Genomic DNA, 16,071 nt, shown 5'->3' with positions numbered 1-16,071 from the left:
CCCCAGACCCTGCTGAGGCTGTTGGCTAAATATACAGCATGTTATAACATTACTTTTTTTAAATTCCCAAAATTCTGAAATCAAAAACGTATCTTGTCCCAAGGATTTTGGGCAGTAGACTGGGGCTTGAATCCCAATATGGCCTGTTTTATGTTCGCTAACACTGAAGCCTAGACCCTGATTTAGTTCCAGGAGCGATGCATTGCTGAGACTTGGTGCTTACCAGCCACCTTCTCTGTCTGCTGCTCTTTCTAGTATGTTGGATGATTTCTCTCACGAGTTGGAGAGCACTCAGTCTCGGCTGGACAATGTGATGAAGAAACTTGCAAAAGTATCTCACATGACCAGTGGTATGTATGGTGTTTAAAGCTTAAGAATTCTTTCTTACTTCTAGAAACACAGTCTTTGGGGGCTCTCTCACAGGTGTGCCTATTTGGATCCCTCTCCTGGGGCACACTTTGGTCATACTTTCAGGTCAGAGCAGGAAAGACTTGTCTGCGCTTGTGGCCTTCGTTCGGCTCTGTGCTGCCCCTGCACGAGGCTGCTGGTGGTTGGTGGCTTTTCTCTTGGTGAGGCAACTTTCTTTGCAATTACAAAATCCCTTTTTATTTTATTTTTTTTCCTTGCCAAAATAGGGAACTTATTTTAAAGAATAATTAAGAGCCATTACTGTTTCTCCTAGACTGACTTTCTTTTATTGAAAGAAAAACGCCTACCATTTCAGAATAAGATGACCTTGCAGATCTAATTTAAGTTGTTTTTATTTAAATCCATAGTGAAATGTTCCGGGAAATTTGCTCCAGGATGGGGGTGAAGAAGTAACAATTTTCAGATTAGTTGCTATGTAGGAAGATGTGTTCCACTGACTCTGTTTTTAAGTTACTACAGCCCACCTCCCCTATTACAAGAGACATGATATATTTTAAATTAAAAAAAATTCAGTATCTCCTTTTTTCGTGATTTGGTCAGGGTGGCTTTGTGAAGGGAGGAACTGAGATACCCCTTGAGGCAACTTCAGTGTTCCTGGACCATGGCACCCCTCCTCCATTAGAACATCTCTTGTTTCTTGACACCTCGTTCCTCTATTGGTTTCTTCCTGTCAGGTGCACGTTATAGGGTCTAACAGTTTAGCCTTTTGAGGCAAGATTTAAATACATACGTATATTTGCTTTTCAGCAGTTTAACTCGTAGTGAAGTTACATACATAAAAGCTCTCTGGAGCTTAGTTTCTTATCTGTAAAAATAGGTTGATGCCAACCTCTCAAGGTCATTGTGAGGATTAAATAATATTATTAAATAATAATAATTAATGTACAAGTGTTTACCAGTATCTCCCATGTATTAGTACTTAGTAAATGTTTCTTTAAAGAAAAAGAGTAAGATGGGCAGAAGTTGACCTTAAGGGGCAAAGGACCTGTATATCCAAAACGGAGAGAAACTTGTAGCTGGACTGAGTCCTCCTTTCTTCTCAGGGGCATGTGTCTTCATGCTTCCAGCAGGCTCTTCATTGCCTGGAACAGGCACCACCTTAGTTCATCTTTCACTCCCTTAGAGAAAGGTTTGCAGAGTCTTGTTCCTGATTCCCTCTGTTCTCTCCTCTTCCGCTCTCACCCTTCTGCTTAAAAAAAAAAAGGCTTTAGATGTGGAAGCAACCCAAGTGCCCATCAATGGGGGGAATGGATAAAGAAGATGTGGTGAGCGCGCGCACACACACACACACACACACACACACACACACACACCCACCCAATGGAATACTACTCAGCCATAAAAAAAAACAAAATTGTGCCATTTGTGACAACATGGATGGACCTTGAGGGTATTACACTAAGCTAAGTAAGTCGGATAGAAAGAGACAAACACCGTATGATTTCACTCATGTGAAAGATAAACACACACACAGATAAGGAGAACAGATTGATGGTTACGAGAGGAAAAGGGGGTCAGGGGAGAGCAGAAGGAGTAAAGGGGCACATATTTATGGTGACGGATAAAAACTAGACTGTTGGTGGTAAACACGATGCAGTCTATACAGAAGCTGAAATATAATAATGTACACCTGAAGTTACCCAATGTTAAAAGCCAATATGACCTCAATAAAATAAATTTTTAAAAATCTACTGAAAAATAGATTCATTAAAAACAAATTAAAGCTTTAATGAAGTATCATATAACCCAGTTTAAACACAGGGCCTGTCACTAGTGTATGTATTAGTCCCAAAGTCAAGTAGCTGCTTCAGCACCAGTTTGTCTGGGGAAGAACAAGTGCACAAAGACGCACTGTGTCCTTGTCTCCCAGCATCCGGGCACGAAGAATTTAGAAAAGGACTTGTGTTGTGATGAGTGGCATAGTGTGTGTCAATAGCACTGAGCCTGCCTTATGCTTTATTCTACTTTCTCCTAAAAGAAGAGTTTGGGGAGCAAAGTAAGAACTTTAGTTATGTTTGTCTAAGAGAGCCAGGAAACAGGGCATTTAGCCTGAAAGGCCCCCCAGTTGGACAGCTTGCCTGTGCTCCCCAAACAAAGATTCCCCGGGGCCTCCTGCTGGGTGGTGTCGGCTTCAATTTGATGACAAAGCAATTTGTATTTAGGTCTTTTCTCCTCTGTAACTTTCAGGAAAGTTCACTGCCTTTTAATCAAACCTGTACGTAAAGAAAGTTTATCAAGATACACTGAGGTTTGATTGGGCAGTAACTGAACGCACACTTCTCAATTCCTGAGAGGCAGCACGTCTGCTCTCCCCATGCCTGGCTGCTTTGTGGGCAGTAATCAGCCAAGACATCACACTTATTTTTTTGAATGACCCAACAGCGATGCTAGTCTCCTCATTCTCCTACAAAGAAGGTATCTTCTTTTGAGTAGAAGCCAAGGTTTTCTTCTGCTCACTTTCCAAAATTCTGTTGTTCATGTTTTCTCTTTGAGGGAGGAAAATATATTGGGAGGAAAAAAAACCAAATGACCATGGAGTTCCCTTTGTTTCCCTCTTGACTTTTTGAGGCTGGTCTTGAGCTTGCAAAAAGCTGCTTAGGACTTTTCACTTGAGGTCACAAAAGCCCTTGTGGTTAGTACCCGCCCCTTCTGGGGAGAGCCTGCTAGGAAAGTAGTTCCCTGGGGTTGCTTAGTTCATGCTTCACAGAAGCAACTCACCACTTCAAAGATTTCAGCTTTAAAAGAGTGTTCCCGGGTTGTACTAGCGTGTGTGAGAGTGTTCTCCTTGATGAAAACGCCTGTTGAATGCAATTGCAGAAGAGAAAGCGACTGGAGGTGGGGAGGGGGGTGGGTACAGACTGAAAGCCAAAAAGTGGAAAGCTGGTTCCGGGTTTGAAATTCGGGTTTGAAAATGGCTGGACCCCAGGGGGTGGAGGTTAGCAAGCAGTTACCTTTACTGCTTACTCCTGGAAGAATGCTGACTAATCATCTTAACGAGAGGGGTTTTAAATTATTGTAAACATTTTTGAATAGATGAAAGAATGCTAGATAGCCGAGTTTTCTTGACCATTGAAGTCATAGTTAAACAGATTCAAAACATCATCTGGAGTAGCCAGCTCTGCCTCCCCGTGCCCTTTGGAGCAGTCCTGTTTCAGAAAGGGAACGGAGAGCAGGGGTCCCTGCCCTAATCGCAGTTACTACCTGAGTTTCTGGCGTGTCTGAGGTAGGGCAACATGGCCACCGCCAAGAAGGTGCTTGCTTTAGTGACTGTCATTTGGTGGCAGTTCTCTTGGCTGGGTCTAAGACTGCTACCCATGACATTTACCCGTGTTTTGTGGACTTAGCATTTCTTTGTGGAAAGTTCTGCAATCTATTTTCCTAGATTCAGACCTTTGTATAATGTGATTCTCAATAGCTAAAATCTGATAGCTAATGATGTGCTAAAACCTGCAGGCTTTCAGATAAACTTTTGATGAATCAGTATACCTTTATATTTGTATTTAAATAGAACACTAGGGGCCAGCCCGGTGGTGTAGTGGTTGAGTTTGTGGACTCCGCTTCGGTGGCCTGGGGTTCACAGGTTTGGATCCTGAGCGTGGACCTGCGCACTGCTTATCAAGCCACGCTGTGGCGGTGTCCCACATACAAAATAGAGGAAGATTGGCAACCGATGTTAGCTCAGGGCCAGTCCTCCTCACCTGAAAATAAATAAAAATTTAAAAAATAAATGGAACTCTGATTTCTAGCAGTTAAACTACACTTTCATAGTGAAATTCTTTTGTATGAGTCTGACCCTTTGTGGAAAACACCAGGACTCACCTACAGAAAGACTGCGTGTTCTGTCTCCGTCTCCCTGAGTTAGGGAAGCGTCCTGTGCCCCGGACACAGCACAGCATGTGTGTGAGGCCAGCTGTGTTGTTCAATTCCCTCAGCAGCCTGTGAGGCCGCTGCTGTTGAGTCAGGATTGTGGGCTGGCACAAGATTCCCCCGGGCCTGTGTGGGCCCTTCTGTCCCTCAGGGCTTCCTTGTTCTTGGCCATTTAGATGGACTGGAGCCACTGTTTCCTGTGCCTGTTCTAAGTTGTTGGTAGGGCAGAAAGTCTCAGAAAAGACATTCCACTTTCCTTTAGATATAAGCTACTTTCACACGGTCACTGGTTAAATAGTCTCATTTCTTCCTGATGAGGTGTGGTGTAGACCCATCATGCCAGTGATCACTGGAGCTTGCTTTTTCAGCCCTTCGTTTCCTGAAGTCGCTTTCATCTCCGTGCCATCCTCCCTTAGTGCTCAGTGAGAAAAGCACATGATTACTGTTGCACTGACTGATGTGACTTTCGTGGGGGATTAAAGCAGACAGGCTTTGATCTGTACCACCAGTGCCAGCGCCTTTTCCTGGGACAGGTAACCACCAGCAGAAAGCTGAGACCCACAGAGCCTAATTAAAGACTTGAGACACAAAGCCCGTACTTACTCCCAGGCTCACTTGCAGGGCCCTGGCAGAATTGCAACTGCATATCAGTGTGGGCCAGGAGCGGAGCAGCGGGACAGTCCCGGACGCCTCGGCAGGTTCAGGACCCTTTCTGCCCCGGGCATTTGCATGGTCTGTCCATTTTCTTAAGGGTGTTACCTTAAGATTCATGTAACTGTATCTTGGGGAATGGAGAGTCCCAAGAGAGCTGATCCTCGTGTCCTGCCTTCCAGATCGGCGCCAGTGGTGTGCCATCGCCATCCTCTTCGCCGTCCTGCTGGTCGTGCTGGTCCTCTTCCTAGTGCTGTGATGGGTGCTGTTCCTCCCGCACACACAGCACGAACCCAGGGGGAGAAGGAGAGGCGGCATGCCGACGTTGCCATCTCCTCACGGTCCTCTCCGGAGAACAGCCTGCACTGACTTTTCTCTTTGTGATCCACAATTGAGACAGCTCCTCCGTCCCCGCGCTGCGGGGCCCATGGGAAGAAGAAGCAGACAACTGCACACTCCTGGCACCGCCTGTCCTGTTCTGAGGACAGCTGGCCACAGCTTTGCCTCCCCGGACCTCGTTCCGCCTGGAGGGCCTCTGAGGAATCCAGAAAAATTCGCAGACTCAGTGTTCGCTGTTGCTCGTTCCCTCGTCTCTGGCAGCTCTCTCCTCCTGCTCAGCCCCTTCCCCCCGCTCAGCACACCGCTGTTCCTCCAAGAGAACCCTGTCGACCTGCCGCTCCGGGTAGGTTCCTATCCTGTTGTGGTAGCATTCCTTGGCCCCCGAGAGCTGGCTATTAACGGGGATAGAGGGCTCAGTGGTTTGTGACAGAAAATGGAGTGATTGATTTTTCAGGGATAAGTGCTAGGATGAAGTTGCTTTTCCTGGCACGTTTTTCTGTAGTAGGAATAACTAATGGAAACAAATGAAAAGCACTGGGCTTTGGGGTGCTGACTTGTGGCTTGAATTGAAGGGGAGGAAAGGGCAGCAGGACCCTGAGTGCACAGCCCAGGGAAGCACGGGCAAGGTCGCCAGAGGTCAGTCTTGCGGAGTTCCCATCCCTGTCCTACAGCCTTCTCCCCAGAGGAGCAACTGGCCTTTGCAGGGTGACCCCTAAATGTCTGGCTGCTGAGCAGCTCGGCGGTCCCCTTGAGTGGATCAAGACCTGGGTTAGCCTCGCTGACAGTTATTTTATTCCTGGGTCACTCCACGCAGGGGGATGGGGTTGGGCATGGTTAGCACATTTATTACATTTACTCAGAAACTAATGACAGGAAAGGCTAGTTCTGGACCAGACTTTCTTACCACTGCAAGGATTGGTAGGTGAACTGGGTTCTGTTTTCCCTACGATGACCACTCAATCTTACCATCCATTCAGATAACTGAGCCAATCCAAAGTTAAATGACCGGCGCTTTAATTGAGTTTTAGTAGCTGAAACTGCTGAGACACTAAACGTCAAGCTTCTCACGACTTTAAAATGCCTCTGGCGTATACCTGTACACACGGTATTTTTATAACCCCTGAGGGAGCACCTAATGCTGAAGTAGCAGCGGAACCCACAGCCCGAGCTTGGCGCGGATGCTGCGCGTGTCCCCTCCCCGCTGTCGTTTGCGCTTAGAAAGCACAGCAGCCTTGGACAGAGTGCTAGCTTTTTGTCTTCTTTCCTCATCTTTTGGAGTTCATTCCTCAGCACAGTTTTTTTGTTTTTTGTTTTTTGTTTTTAACTTTTTTTCTTGTTTTGTTTGTATTTTTTTTCTTTGTTTTGAGCTTCCCCCCCTTGTGATTTGCAATGATGTACTTGCCCAGCTAACTTTTGAATTGCACTTTTTAATAAATATTTGTAACAAATTTTAAAAGAAGGGTATTTTCTCATGTTTAGGATCATGATAGGTAACAGTCTGCCTGTTGATGAAGCTAAAAGCAGATTTAGAAAACTAAAGGGGTGGCTGACATCCACGTTTACACTCAACTGTATTTGAGATATAGATAAGTTATTTCTTTTGAAATTAGCAAAAACAAGTGATTAATACAAAGGGCTTCAAATGTAGGGTACTAGATTATTTGTTTTACAAAGTTTTGAGACTTATTCAAATAGTCTTCTATAAATAGAGAACAGAGGTGGTCCTTAGCTTTGCATTAAAATATACAAGTCTGTGTTAAAAATAAATGTGGACCTCATCTCAGTACTGTACTCCACACTCTCCACATTACAAGAAGCACTGGCATCTTAGTGGAGTCTGCGGTCGCCGTAGTTAAAAGCCAGGCTGTTGCCCTGCTGTTACCAGATTTACTGTGCCCTGCGGAACTGCTGTGTGTGTCAGTGGGGCCTGTTGGGAACACGCATGGTCATTAACGAGTAAGATACTCCCCTCACTTCAGGGACCAAGTATTGTGACTAAATGTTGGCTATATTTAGAATCAGCATGCTGGCCTCACTGACTTCAGGGGTTTGCTAGAGGGCGGCTATTGTGGACCAACCACGGGCTGAAGCTGAGGACGGAAATATTTAGAGAGCGCAAGTTTTCTTAAAACTAGCATAGCATGCGTTCTCCCTGTAGGGCCGCCATTCTCTCCACTGCTCCAAGGAGCTGTTCTTTGAGAGCCGGCCCCGCCCCCAGCATAACTTCTGGCCCCGCTGGCTTGATCCCAGGTCTGACCCTGTTGTACCCGGACTGGGCAGTCACTACAGACAGTATTCATTCGAAGGCCCTCCTCTCAGACTCCAAACTGTGGCCGTCAAAGAGAGCAGACCAGAGGCCTGGGTTTATTTTTAAGGACAAATATTTCCTCATCGGTGATGTAGAGGGCACCCAGGTGGTCCCTTGCCCCTGTGTCGTAGAACGAGCAGAGCATAGACCCCATTGACCCCACGCTGCCTAGAAGCACATCCTGTGGTATTTGGGCTTTTTTTCTCCTTCAGCACCTCATCCCATAGTCATTTCTTCTAAAGAACTGGCAGAACGTGATGGATACCAGAGAAAGAGCTCAATCCATGTTTATCGGAAGAACGTTTCACTAATCAGCTGACTTGGGGGTAAAATGGGGAATGAACCATTGAGAGAGTTTGCCAGAGTGGGAATCCAGCTGGAAAACCAAAATACCTTTGGTTTTCCGTCCCAGTTTGTTATCTCGTCTTTGCGTGGCCTGTGAACAGTCACAGTGCGCTCTGTGCGCCCGCTGCCGTGCGGCAATTGGAAGCCGCAGCGTGTGTGTTACAGGAGGATCTTCGCGCCAGAGCCGGAGCGGGGAAGCTTGGTAACTTGCCCATTATTCTCTGCTTTTAGCCAGAGTTAAACAGACTGATGGGTCTGGTAGCCAACAACTTGGCAACTTCCACTCCTTCTCACCTCGTGAGATTAAGGGCTGTGAAGAGAAATCTAGTCGAACTCCAACAGAAATCTGTCTCTGTGAAGTGTTTTACCTTCTGTACGTGAAGGTGGCAGAGCCAAGATTTTTCTTTTGGTAATTTCCCTGGCTGTGAAGTGAGACCGTTACCTTTCGAGAGAATTCATAGCTTTTGAAGATCTAAAGACTGAATGATAAATATGAGCTGCTTTTCCCCTGTGGATGGGGACTGTTTGGCTTCACCTTGTACCATGGGATGAATTTGTAAACAAAACAAAATTCGGGCGGTCTGGAAAGCTGAAGTTCCGAAGGAGGGAATGCACCACCTCTGATGTTGCGTCTTCCTCCCACTGGCATTCCTTTCCTTCCCAGGTTTTCTAAGAGTAATTTTTTTAAAGTATGTTCTTTGTCCATCAAGAGCAGACAGAAAGTGAAACCAAAGAGATCGCAGACTTACGGGCCCCTCCTTACAGTCACACTGTGCCGTCCTGACCAGGGTCAGTCCATGAAGACAGGGCCCCATCAAAAGGCCTGGGGGCCGTCGGAGGCGCAGCGCGCGCTTCTTCTCAGCCTCTGCTTCTGTGTCAGGGACGGTCTAGTCCCCTGGCTGGCCTGATAAGAGGAGGTGGTCTCTCTGTAATGTCCAGCTGCCCTTCCCAGCTCCCAGCCTTCAGAAGACGTGCTTATGCTCAGAATAAGGCCGTCCTGTTCTTATCAGGCCTGCATCTGTCTGCCATGCGTAAACATGCATGCCCTTCTCACCTGTGTTGACTTAAGAATGCTCACTGGGGAACTGCTGTTTGGTGTCGAGTCCAGAAAGCCCAGAGAGTTCTGAGTCAGACAGCCCTCCAGACAAGAACGGCACTGCTGTGAACCTTCCAGGCTGAAGCCTGGCACTGGGGCATCCAGGGCAGGGCCAAAAGGCCAAACTCGCTGACTTCTGGGGTCAGCATCCCTAACAGCAGACTCACTTGGCTGAGCCCTGCTGTTTTAGAGATGAAATGGTTACAGCCCCCCCACAATATGGGAGTCACTTGGCCTGCTGCATCCTGGACTTGGCCCCAGGCTGCCCACATCCTGTCTGGGACAAGCTTAAGGATGTAAAGCTGACCTCAGTGACATAAAAGACAGGCTGATAGTAACTTGTACTCACCCCTCCCCGCGCCGTGTGATGTTTGTTGCTTCGGGAAGAACGCTGGAACTCTGGATGTGTGGTGGCGCCCTGCTGGTGTTGCTGCAGGCTGCATACAGTGGGGAGTGCTTTGTTAGGTTACGGCCTCTTCACCAACACAGACACTTGGGGAGGTGAGGCAGAAAGAAAAAGAACTTGGTGTCGCTCTGACGTGAGCCAACATGTTGGTGCTGTCTTCCTTCTGACGTGCCCTTTGTCCAGAGATGCCCTTCCTGAGGCTGTGTAGATGGGACCGTGCTTAGAAGTGGTGGTCCGTTACTGCCCCCTGCCTTGGGTTTCTCATGAACGTTTCATGGGCCTGGTTTGCCAACTGCAGCCAGACCCTTGTGCGACAGTGTATTTTAGCATTTTTTTGTTATGGTTATGAGTCGTAAAGCCCAGAAGCCACTTGATTATCCAGGAGGTGTTAGAAATAAGACCACCCAGCCTCATTGTTCGCTGACCAGAGCTCTCGGGCCCTGCTTCCTGGTGGCAGCCTGGTGCCAGGCTTTCTGTCAGCCCCAGGGTAGGACCAGGTTCACGGTGGTTCTTCCTGCTCTGTAGAAAGTAGGTTTTAGCTGAGACCCTGCTGCTGAAGGGCAGTTGTGACCCTGTGGTTAAGGTCTGTTCTGGGAGAGGCAGACGTCCTAGTCCTCAGGAAAAGAGTACCTGTGCCCTGTCGTCCGAGCGGGTGAGGAGGGTCAGCCAGGTGTCCCACTAGTAAGTTCTTGGAACTTCTGGTAAGTGCCATCTGATTGCGTCCTAATGGGCTTGGGCTGCGCGCTGCTGTCGAGAAAGCTCAGAGAATGCCCAAGGGTGGCCTGGAAACCACGAAAAGGCCAGAGACAAGCTGTAAACGATACGCATTGAGTTTTTGTATGTGGAAATACGCTTTCACTGCCTCATTTGTAATCAGAAATTTGTGTCATTAGCAGAATGTGTAATACACGGCAGTACTCAGCAGGACTAAACTTGCATTTTTCTTCCAAGGATAAATAACCCACAGTGTTTTATTTTTAAATAACTAGAAGGTACAAGCTAAAGAAGTGAGATCAAGGATTAGAGTTGCAAATGCCTGGGTGATTTCCAGCTGGTGCTCCCCCGACCCCCATGAGGAGAGCGCCAGAGCCCTGGTGCCAGAAGTTTACCGCCCTCGCCACGGGGGAGAGATTCTTGCTTCCTCTACACGCTGGGCCTCCAAGTGCAGTGTGGGACCAGTGGCAGCAGCGTCCCCTGGGAGCTCATTGGAAATGCAGATTCTCAGGCCCCGGCCCAGACTGGCTGAGTCACACACTGTGGGGCTGGGGTCAGTGTGATGCCCACTGTAGTTTCAGAACCACTGCTACCACCTCGTGGGGTCTAGGGTGCAGTAACCCATCCTCCAAAATAGAACATCTTCCACAGCTTTGATTGTAATCTTGACATTAAACAAACTTTGATGACACTATAAACTTGAAAACTTTTAAAAAATACTTGTGTAAAAGAAACCTCAACTAGCCATCCTAAAAAGTGATATTTTTACACCCTGAAGTTTATCAGTTATGTTTCTTACTTCTGCTCTTGAAATCATGTTACAACTGTATAAAGAATACTGTTCAGTATTAAAGAGAAATGGAGAGACCATGAGCTTTTTTCTGGGTTGGTTTTTTTCAGTTTGGTTGTTTTTTGTTTTTCTTTTTTTAGTTCTTTTCATACCTAAACGCGGCTCCCTCCCCTCCTTCCACCAGCACTAATAGATATGGGCACACCCCTGTGCCTGGGGTGGGGAAAGTTTGTGGCTGCTCGGAGATCTGAATTCTAAATTGTGCTTTCTCTAGTGAGCAAGTTTTATAAATTCTTAAACCCCAAAATAACCATACTGTGTATTCAAAGTGTTATAGTGTTTCAGTTGGGACAAGGAGTTACAGGGGAGCAGAGAGACTGGAACACAAAAGGAATCGAGTCCTTTAGGTCCGCCCTCACTGATGTGTTGGCAAACAAGAATACTGGCCATGTGAATCGCTAGTTAAGAGCCTGCCCTCAGATCTGTGTGGCACAGGGTGACAGAGAGCAGGAGTCTTCACTCCATTCCCCATCATGTCCTCACTCCAGGAATTGAGCGCCTTCCATGTGCCCAGATCTGTTCTCAGTACTCTGTATTAATGCATATCATCCTTAAAATGACTGCATGAAACTGTGGAGTTTCCACTCTAATATTATCTTGAATTGACCAATGAGGAAATGGGGACACAGAAGTAATTTCTCAAGGTCACACAGCTGGTGAGAGGCAGAGCCGCTTGCCCCCAGCGCCTGGCACAGAACTTGGCACATCAGTGCCTCCTGAGTGCTCAGCATGGTTCCCCCCAGATGTCGTCATATCTAGCTGGAAGGGGTACAGGCAGATCAACGTACAACCAGCCTTGCTTGAGGAATGAGGGCGTGCTTCAGAGTTACAGTTAAGAGTTGAGAAGGAAGGGATTTAGGCAGAGGAAATGGTTACGTGTGTCCCCTGATGAGAGCAGATCACCTCCTGCCACCCCAGGGGGAAGCGTGGACTGTGGTGTGGACGGGGAGAAAGTGCGTTTGCAAGGCTGAGGCTTCCCGGTGTGCCGGCACCTCAACTCCACTCGCAGCTGCTGGGCAGCAGAGTGCCAGCATCAGAAGGGCCCCACTGGCTGCAAGTCGTACATAAGACGTGGAAAAAGGCAAGACCTGAGGCACAACTGGAACCACAGGAGTGGAAGATCCACCCACGCTGCCACAATGGGATACATTTCAAATCGGTAAACCTTGAGCCTTGGCACCTCCGGGATGTGGGCGCTCTGGGAACAGGGCCCCTCCTACCAAGGTGCTGACACCTGGAACGTTAGCAGTGGCTCCTGTTTGGTGCAGGCCAAGCACAGCCTGAGCACAAACGGCCCACCGGGACGCCTCTCAGAGAGTGACCTGCTCCACAAGCCCCCTCGGGATTGGTGGTTACTCCCAAGTCTGGCCTCTGACCTTTGCGATGGTGTCCCTCCCTCCCCCCTCCTCATCCCCCTTCCTCACGCACACCATTAAGTGCTTTCTCTCTCCGCTCACTAAAGCTCACATCAAGATTGCCTGGCCTTTGGGAAGGGGTCCTCAACTCTTCAGGAGCAAACTTCTCAGGTTTTCTGTTATTAGTAGCTAACACTTCTGGCCAACGTTTCATGAGAATCTGATGTGCCAGGCAGGTCTTTGACCAAGGCATTAGGGACCCGGTGAGGAGCAAAACACCGTTCTCATTTAATTCCCACAACCCCATGAGGGAAATACTGTTGAGGCCCATTTTATACAGGAAAACCGAGGCATAGACCAATTAAGAAGCTTGCCCAAGGATACAACCAGAAAGTGGTAGAATCTGGATTAGAACCCAGGTCTGACTCGACCATTATGTAGGCTCTCTCTAAAAAAAAAAAAGACACCCTTCAGATTTTAGTGGCGGCAAGCAGGTGTTTCATTAAGCCATCTTTCCAACCACAGAAATGGTCCAGGAAAGCGGAAGAGGGGAGGAGGGTCGTACAGGGTAGCAGTGGGTTAAAGCACTGAACTCAGAAGTGCCGAAGAAAAACACGGACACCAGTTGCCTTAGACTTGACCATGTCTCAGACCCTGTGGACCCACTGTGGGGTTCAAGAAATCTGGTCAGGGACCTCAGGCGGGTCAGCCTTGCTGATCAGATGTTTTGGAGCTTTTGTTTATTTGGCTGGTAATGTGCAAAAAGTCAGCCAGCCAAGCTCCTTTTTGCATAAACTCAGAAAAGCCTGGAGACTCAGTTTGAGCCGCCCAGGATGAGAACCAAAGTTGTAGCATCTGAGCTGCTGTGAGCTCCCGTGATTGCCATCATTCCTGTTCCCGAGTTTAACCCCAGAACTGGATGGAGGCTGGCGAGCCTGGGACTGGCCTTTCTCACCGGGTGGAGTGGAGCCTCCTGCCTGGGGCTTCCACCATCGCCCTTGGCACACTGGCTTGTCTTTTTTCACAGCTGTAGCTATCCCCACCCTGGGCACATGGGCATCTCAAAGGCAGAGCAGACCTCTCCCCAGTGCTGGCACCTGGCCAGACCCCTAAGGGCAGCTCCACACTGTGAGTCGGAGCCTGAGGCCAGACTGCAGAAGGACAAGACAAAGGCAGGCCCAGTGGGCAGCCAGGCATCCACAGGAGAGCCCGGATCCCTGCAGGCCTGGCAGGGCAGCTGTTAAGGCCTGGCTCCATGGGCAGCGTTTCAGAGCCAATCCCAGCAGCCCCTTCCTCGGGGCCCAGCTCTCCGACCTGGCCAAACCCACAGCCTGAGAGAGCTGGGCAGAGCTTCTTGCCAAGGAAGGCTGTTGCCATGTCTGAGCAGGTGCTCTGGCTCTAGCGGAAAGAGGGAAACTTCAGAGATGATGGGGAGGGAGGGAGCAGATGAAGGAGATCGGTGACAGCAGGGCCTTTTGAACAGCTGCAGAGCCAGCCTGGGGATTTATGGTGGGGAACGGATTGGGCAGATGGACCAGGGAAGTCCAGTTGTTGCCAGGTAAATTCGGTAGGGAATAAACATGCAATTCTATAGAGAGAGAGCTGCCATACAGAGCCCTGGGTACCAGATTCTATGGTGGTGAAGGGGAGGGGCCGAAGTCAGCATGCAGGTGTCATGGAACGCTTCCCAGGGTGGGTACTTCTAATATCTTTGAAGGCTGCTAGGGGGTCCGTGGGTGGACAAGGAGAAGGGCCTTCCAGCAAAGGCCCTTGTAAGGCATAAGCTTAATGAATGGGTGGGTGGATGCAGGCGTGGAGTTGGGGCCTGCCGGCATCAGGGATCAACAGCGTGAAGCTCCCGCCAATAAATACCCGTGTGGGAAGCCTAGAGGCCAGTTTGCAGGACCTGGAAGTCCAGTCATGTCATTGCACTTTGCCTCTGGGACACAGGTCTCCTCTTGGCCACAAGGATGTTAGATCAAGGATGCCTCTTCTCCCCAGGGGCCAGGCACACAGACCAGCCACCAGGCCGGAAAAGTTTTCCAGCAGCCTCCGCAGGCAGCGGGAGGGCAGAAGGCCGGGCAGAAGGCGAGCGCGGGGCGGAATGGAGGCGGGGGCGTGTTTTTGCTTCCCTCCAGGGCGGGGCCTTAACAAGACTAGACATTAGCACTCAAGACACACACATCTGAAAGCAGCGTGTCCCCAAAAAAATCTGCCCCTGCCTTGTGCGGGGCACTAATACTTTCTTCTTTTTTCTCAAATACTGGATTCAACCCACAAGATAAGTTTTTGTGACCCACGAGCGGGTCGTGCCTGCAGCTCGGAAACACTGTTCTGGAAAGTGCTCTGCCGTCCGTCTCCCCTTCCCCGGCGGGGAGTGGGGAGGCCCAGCCCATGGCATGTCTTGGCTGCGAAACGGAAGCGGGGCGGGCGGCTTGGCAGGGTTGTCGCACGGCCTCCGAGTGAGGTAGGGGAGTCCCCCAGGGTCCCAGGAGGGTGCAGGGCCGCAGGCTGGGAGTCACAGAGGGCCGGGTTCAAATCCTCCGCGAATTATTCGCTGTGACCTTGGATGAGTGATTTAACCTTTGAGGCTCGGGCTCCAGTTTGTAAGCCGGGGCTCAGTAGTCCCTCCCTCGCAGAGTTGCCCTGAGGATTCAGGATTGTGTCCTTAATGTCCCTATCAGAGCTCTGGAACGTTGGCGGAGCAGGGGGGTGACGGCACAAAGACTGCACGTCCCTGAATTCCCAGGTTAAGCTCGATTCCCAAAATTTGAAAGTTACCCGCGGTTCCTGCATCGCGCGCGAAACCTCGGGCACTGCGCCCCCGCCCCGCGTCGCCTCCTTGCCCCTCCCGCCCTCGACGGCGCACTCCTCCAGGGCTCGGCGAGGTCCTCTTCATGTCGCCTCCGGCGCCCAGCCGGGTGTCGTGCGTGTGTGTGGCGGAGGTAGGGAGTGGGGGCGGGTAACCCCGGGACCCCAGGCCATGTGAGCCCTCGGGCTCCTGCATCCCCGCTCTCACCGAGCCGGGGCCGGAGGGACCTCCGGGGAGGGCAGGGCGCCCGCAGGCGAGGAAGGGGCGGCGCGGAGCCGGCGGCCGAGGGGGAGGGGCGCGCACCCAGGCTGGAGGACACCTCCCGGCGGCCGGCCGCCTGCACCTCCCGGACCCGCAGGGCCACCCCGATTTGCAGGCGACACCCGCGTCGGAGTGAAGGAGCCTCTTGGGGAGGTCGCGGGGCTGCTGCCCGCGCACAGTCGCCTCCTGGTCCCTGGCCCGCGACAGACCTCCGTCCCCCCTCCCAGGGCTCTCGCCTCCCCGCCCCCCGGGCTGGTCTACTTCACACACAGTCCCCAGTGCCTCCCTCCCTCCCCCTTCCATCAAGCCTTTTCTGGCATGGGGGGGGGGGGGGGGGGGCGCAGGAGGAACAGTGGCCCCAAGTCAGAGGGTCTGGATCTGAATGTCCTGTCATTGTCACTGGCCTTGGTTCTCCATCTGTGTAAATGAAGACAATAAACAGGTCATACCTGGCAGGACGATTTTAAGGATGAAATAACATGTGTCAAGAGCCTGGCCCCGCACCTGGGAGGTAATAGAAGCAGATGCTCTCTCTCCCTGGAGTCCTCCCCCTGCCCTGTCCTGACCCTGCCTGAGCGCCCCACCTTCTTCCTGGCCAGGACTGGAAAAGCACCATACTGGGAAAGCAGAGGTGCCTT

General features: G+C 50.2%; 1 protein-coding gene across 3 annotated transcripts in view; it reads left to right on the top strand.

Moving 5' to 3' along the window:
• STX6 (syntaxin 6) overlaps positions 1 to 11,028 on the top strand; it is a 45,411-nt gene extending 34,383 nt beyond the window's left edge. For all 3 annotated transcript variants that reach the window (XM_001488916.7, XM_070267839.1, XM_070267838.1), the window contains 2 exons: positions 256 to 350; positions 5,130 to 11,028. In XM_001488916.7, the coding sequence (XP_001488966.2) occupies positions 256 to 350; positions 5,130 to 5,206 (172 nt within the window). In that variant the 3' untranslated portion in view covers positions 5,207 to 11,028. The remainder of the gene's footprint in view (positions 1 to 255; positions 351 to 5,129) is intronic.
• The last annotated feature ends 5,043 nt before the right edge of the window (positions 11,029 to 16,071 follow it).

The sequence above is a fragment of the Equus caballus genome, chromosome 5, assembly GCF_041296265.1.
Source record: "Equus caballus isolate H_3958 breed thoroughbred chromosome 5, TB-T2T, whole genome shotgun sequence".
Lineage (NCBI taxonomy): Eukaryota > Metazoa > Chordata > Mammalia > Perissodactyla > Equidae > Equus > Equus caballus.
Note: the sequence above shows the minus strand (reverse complement) of the source record. Positions and strands in the feature narration are given on the sequence as shown.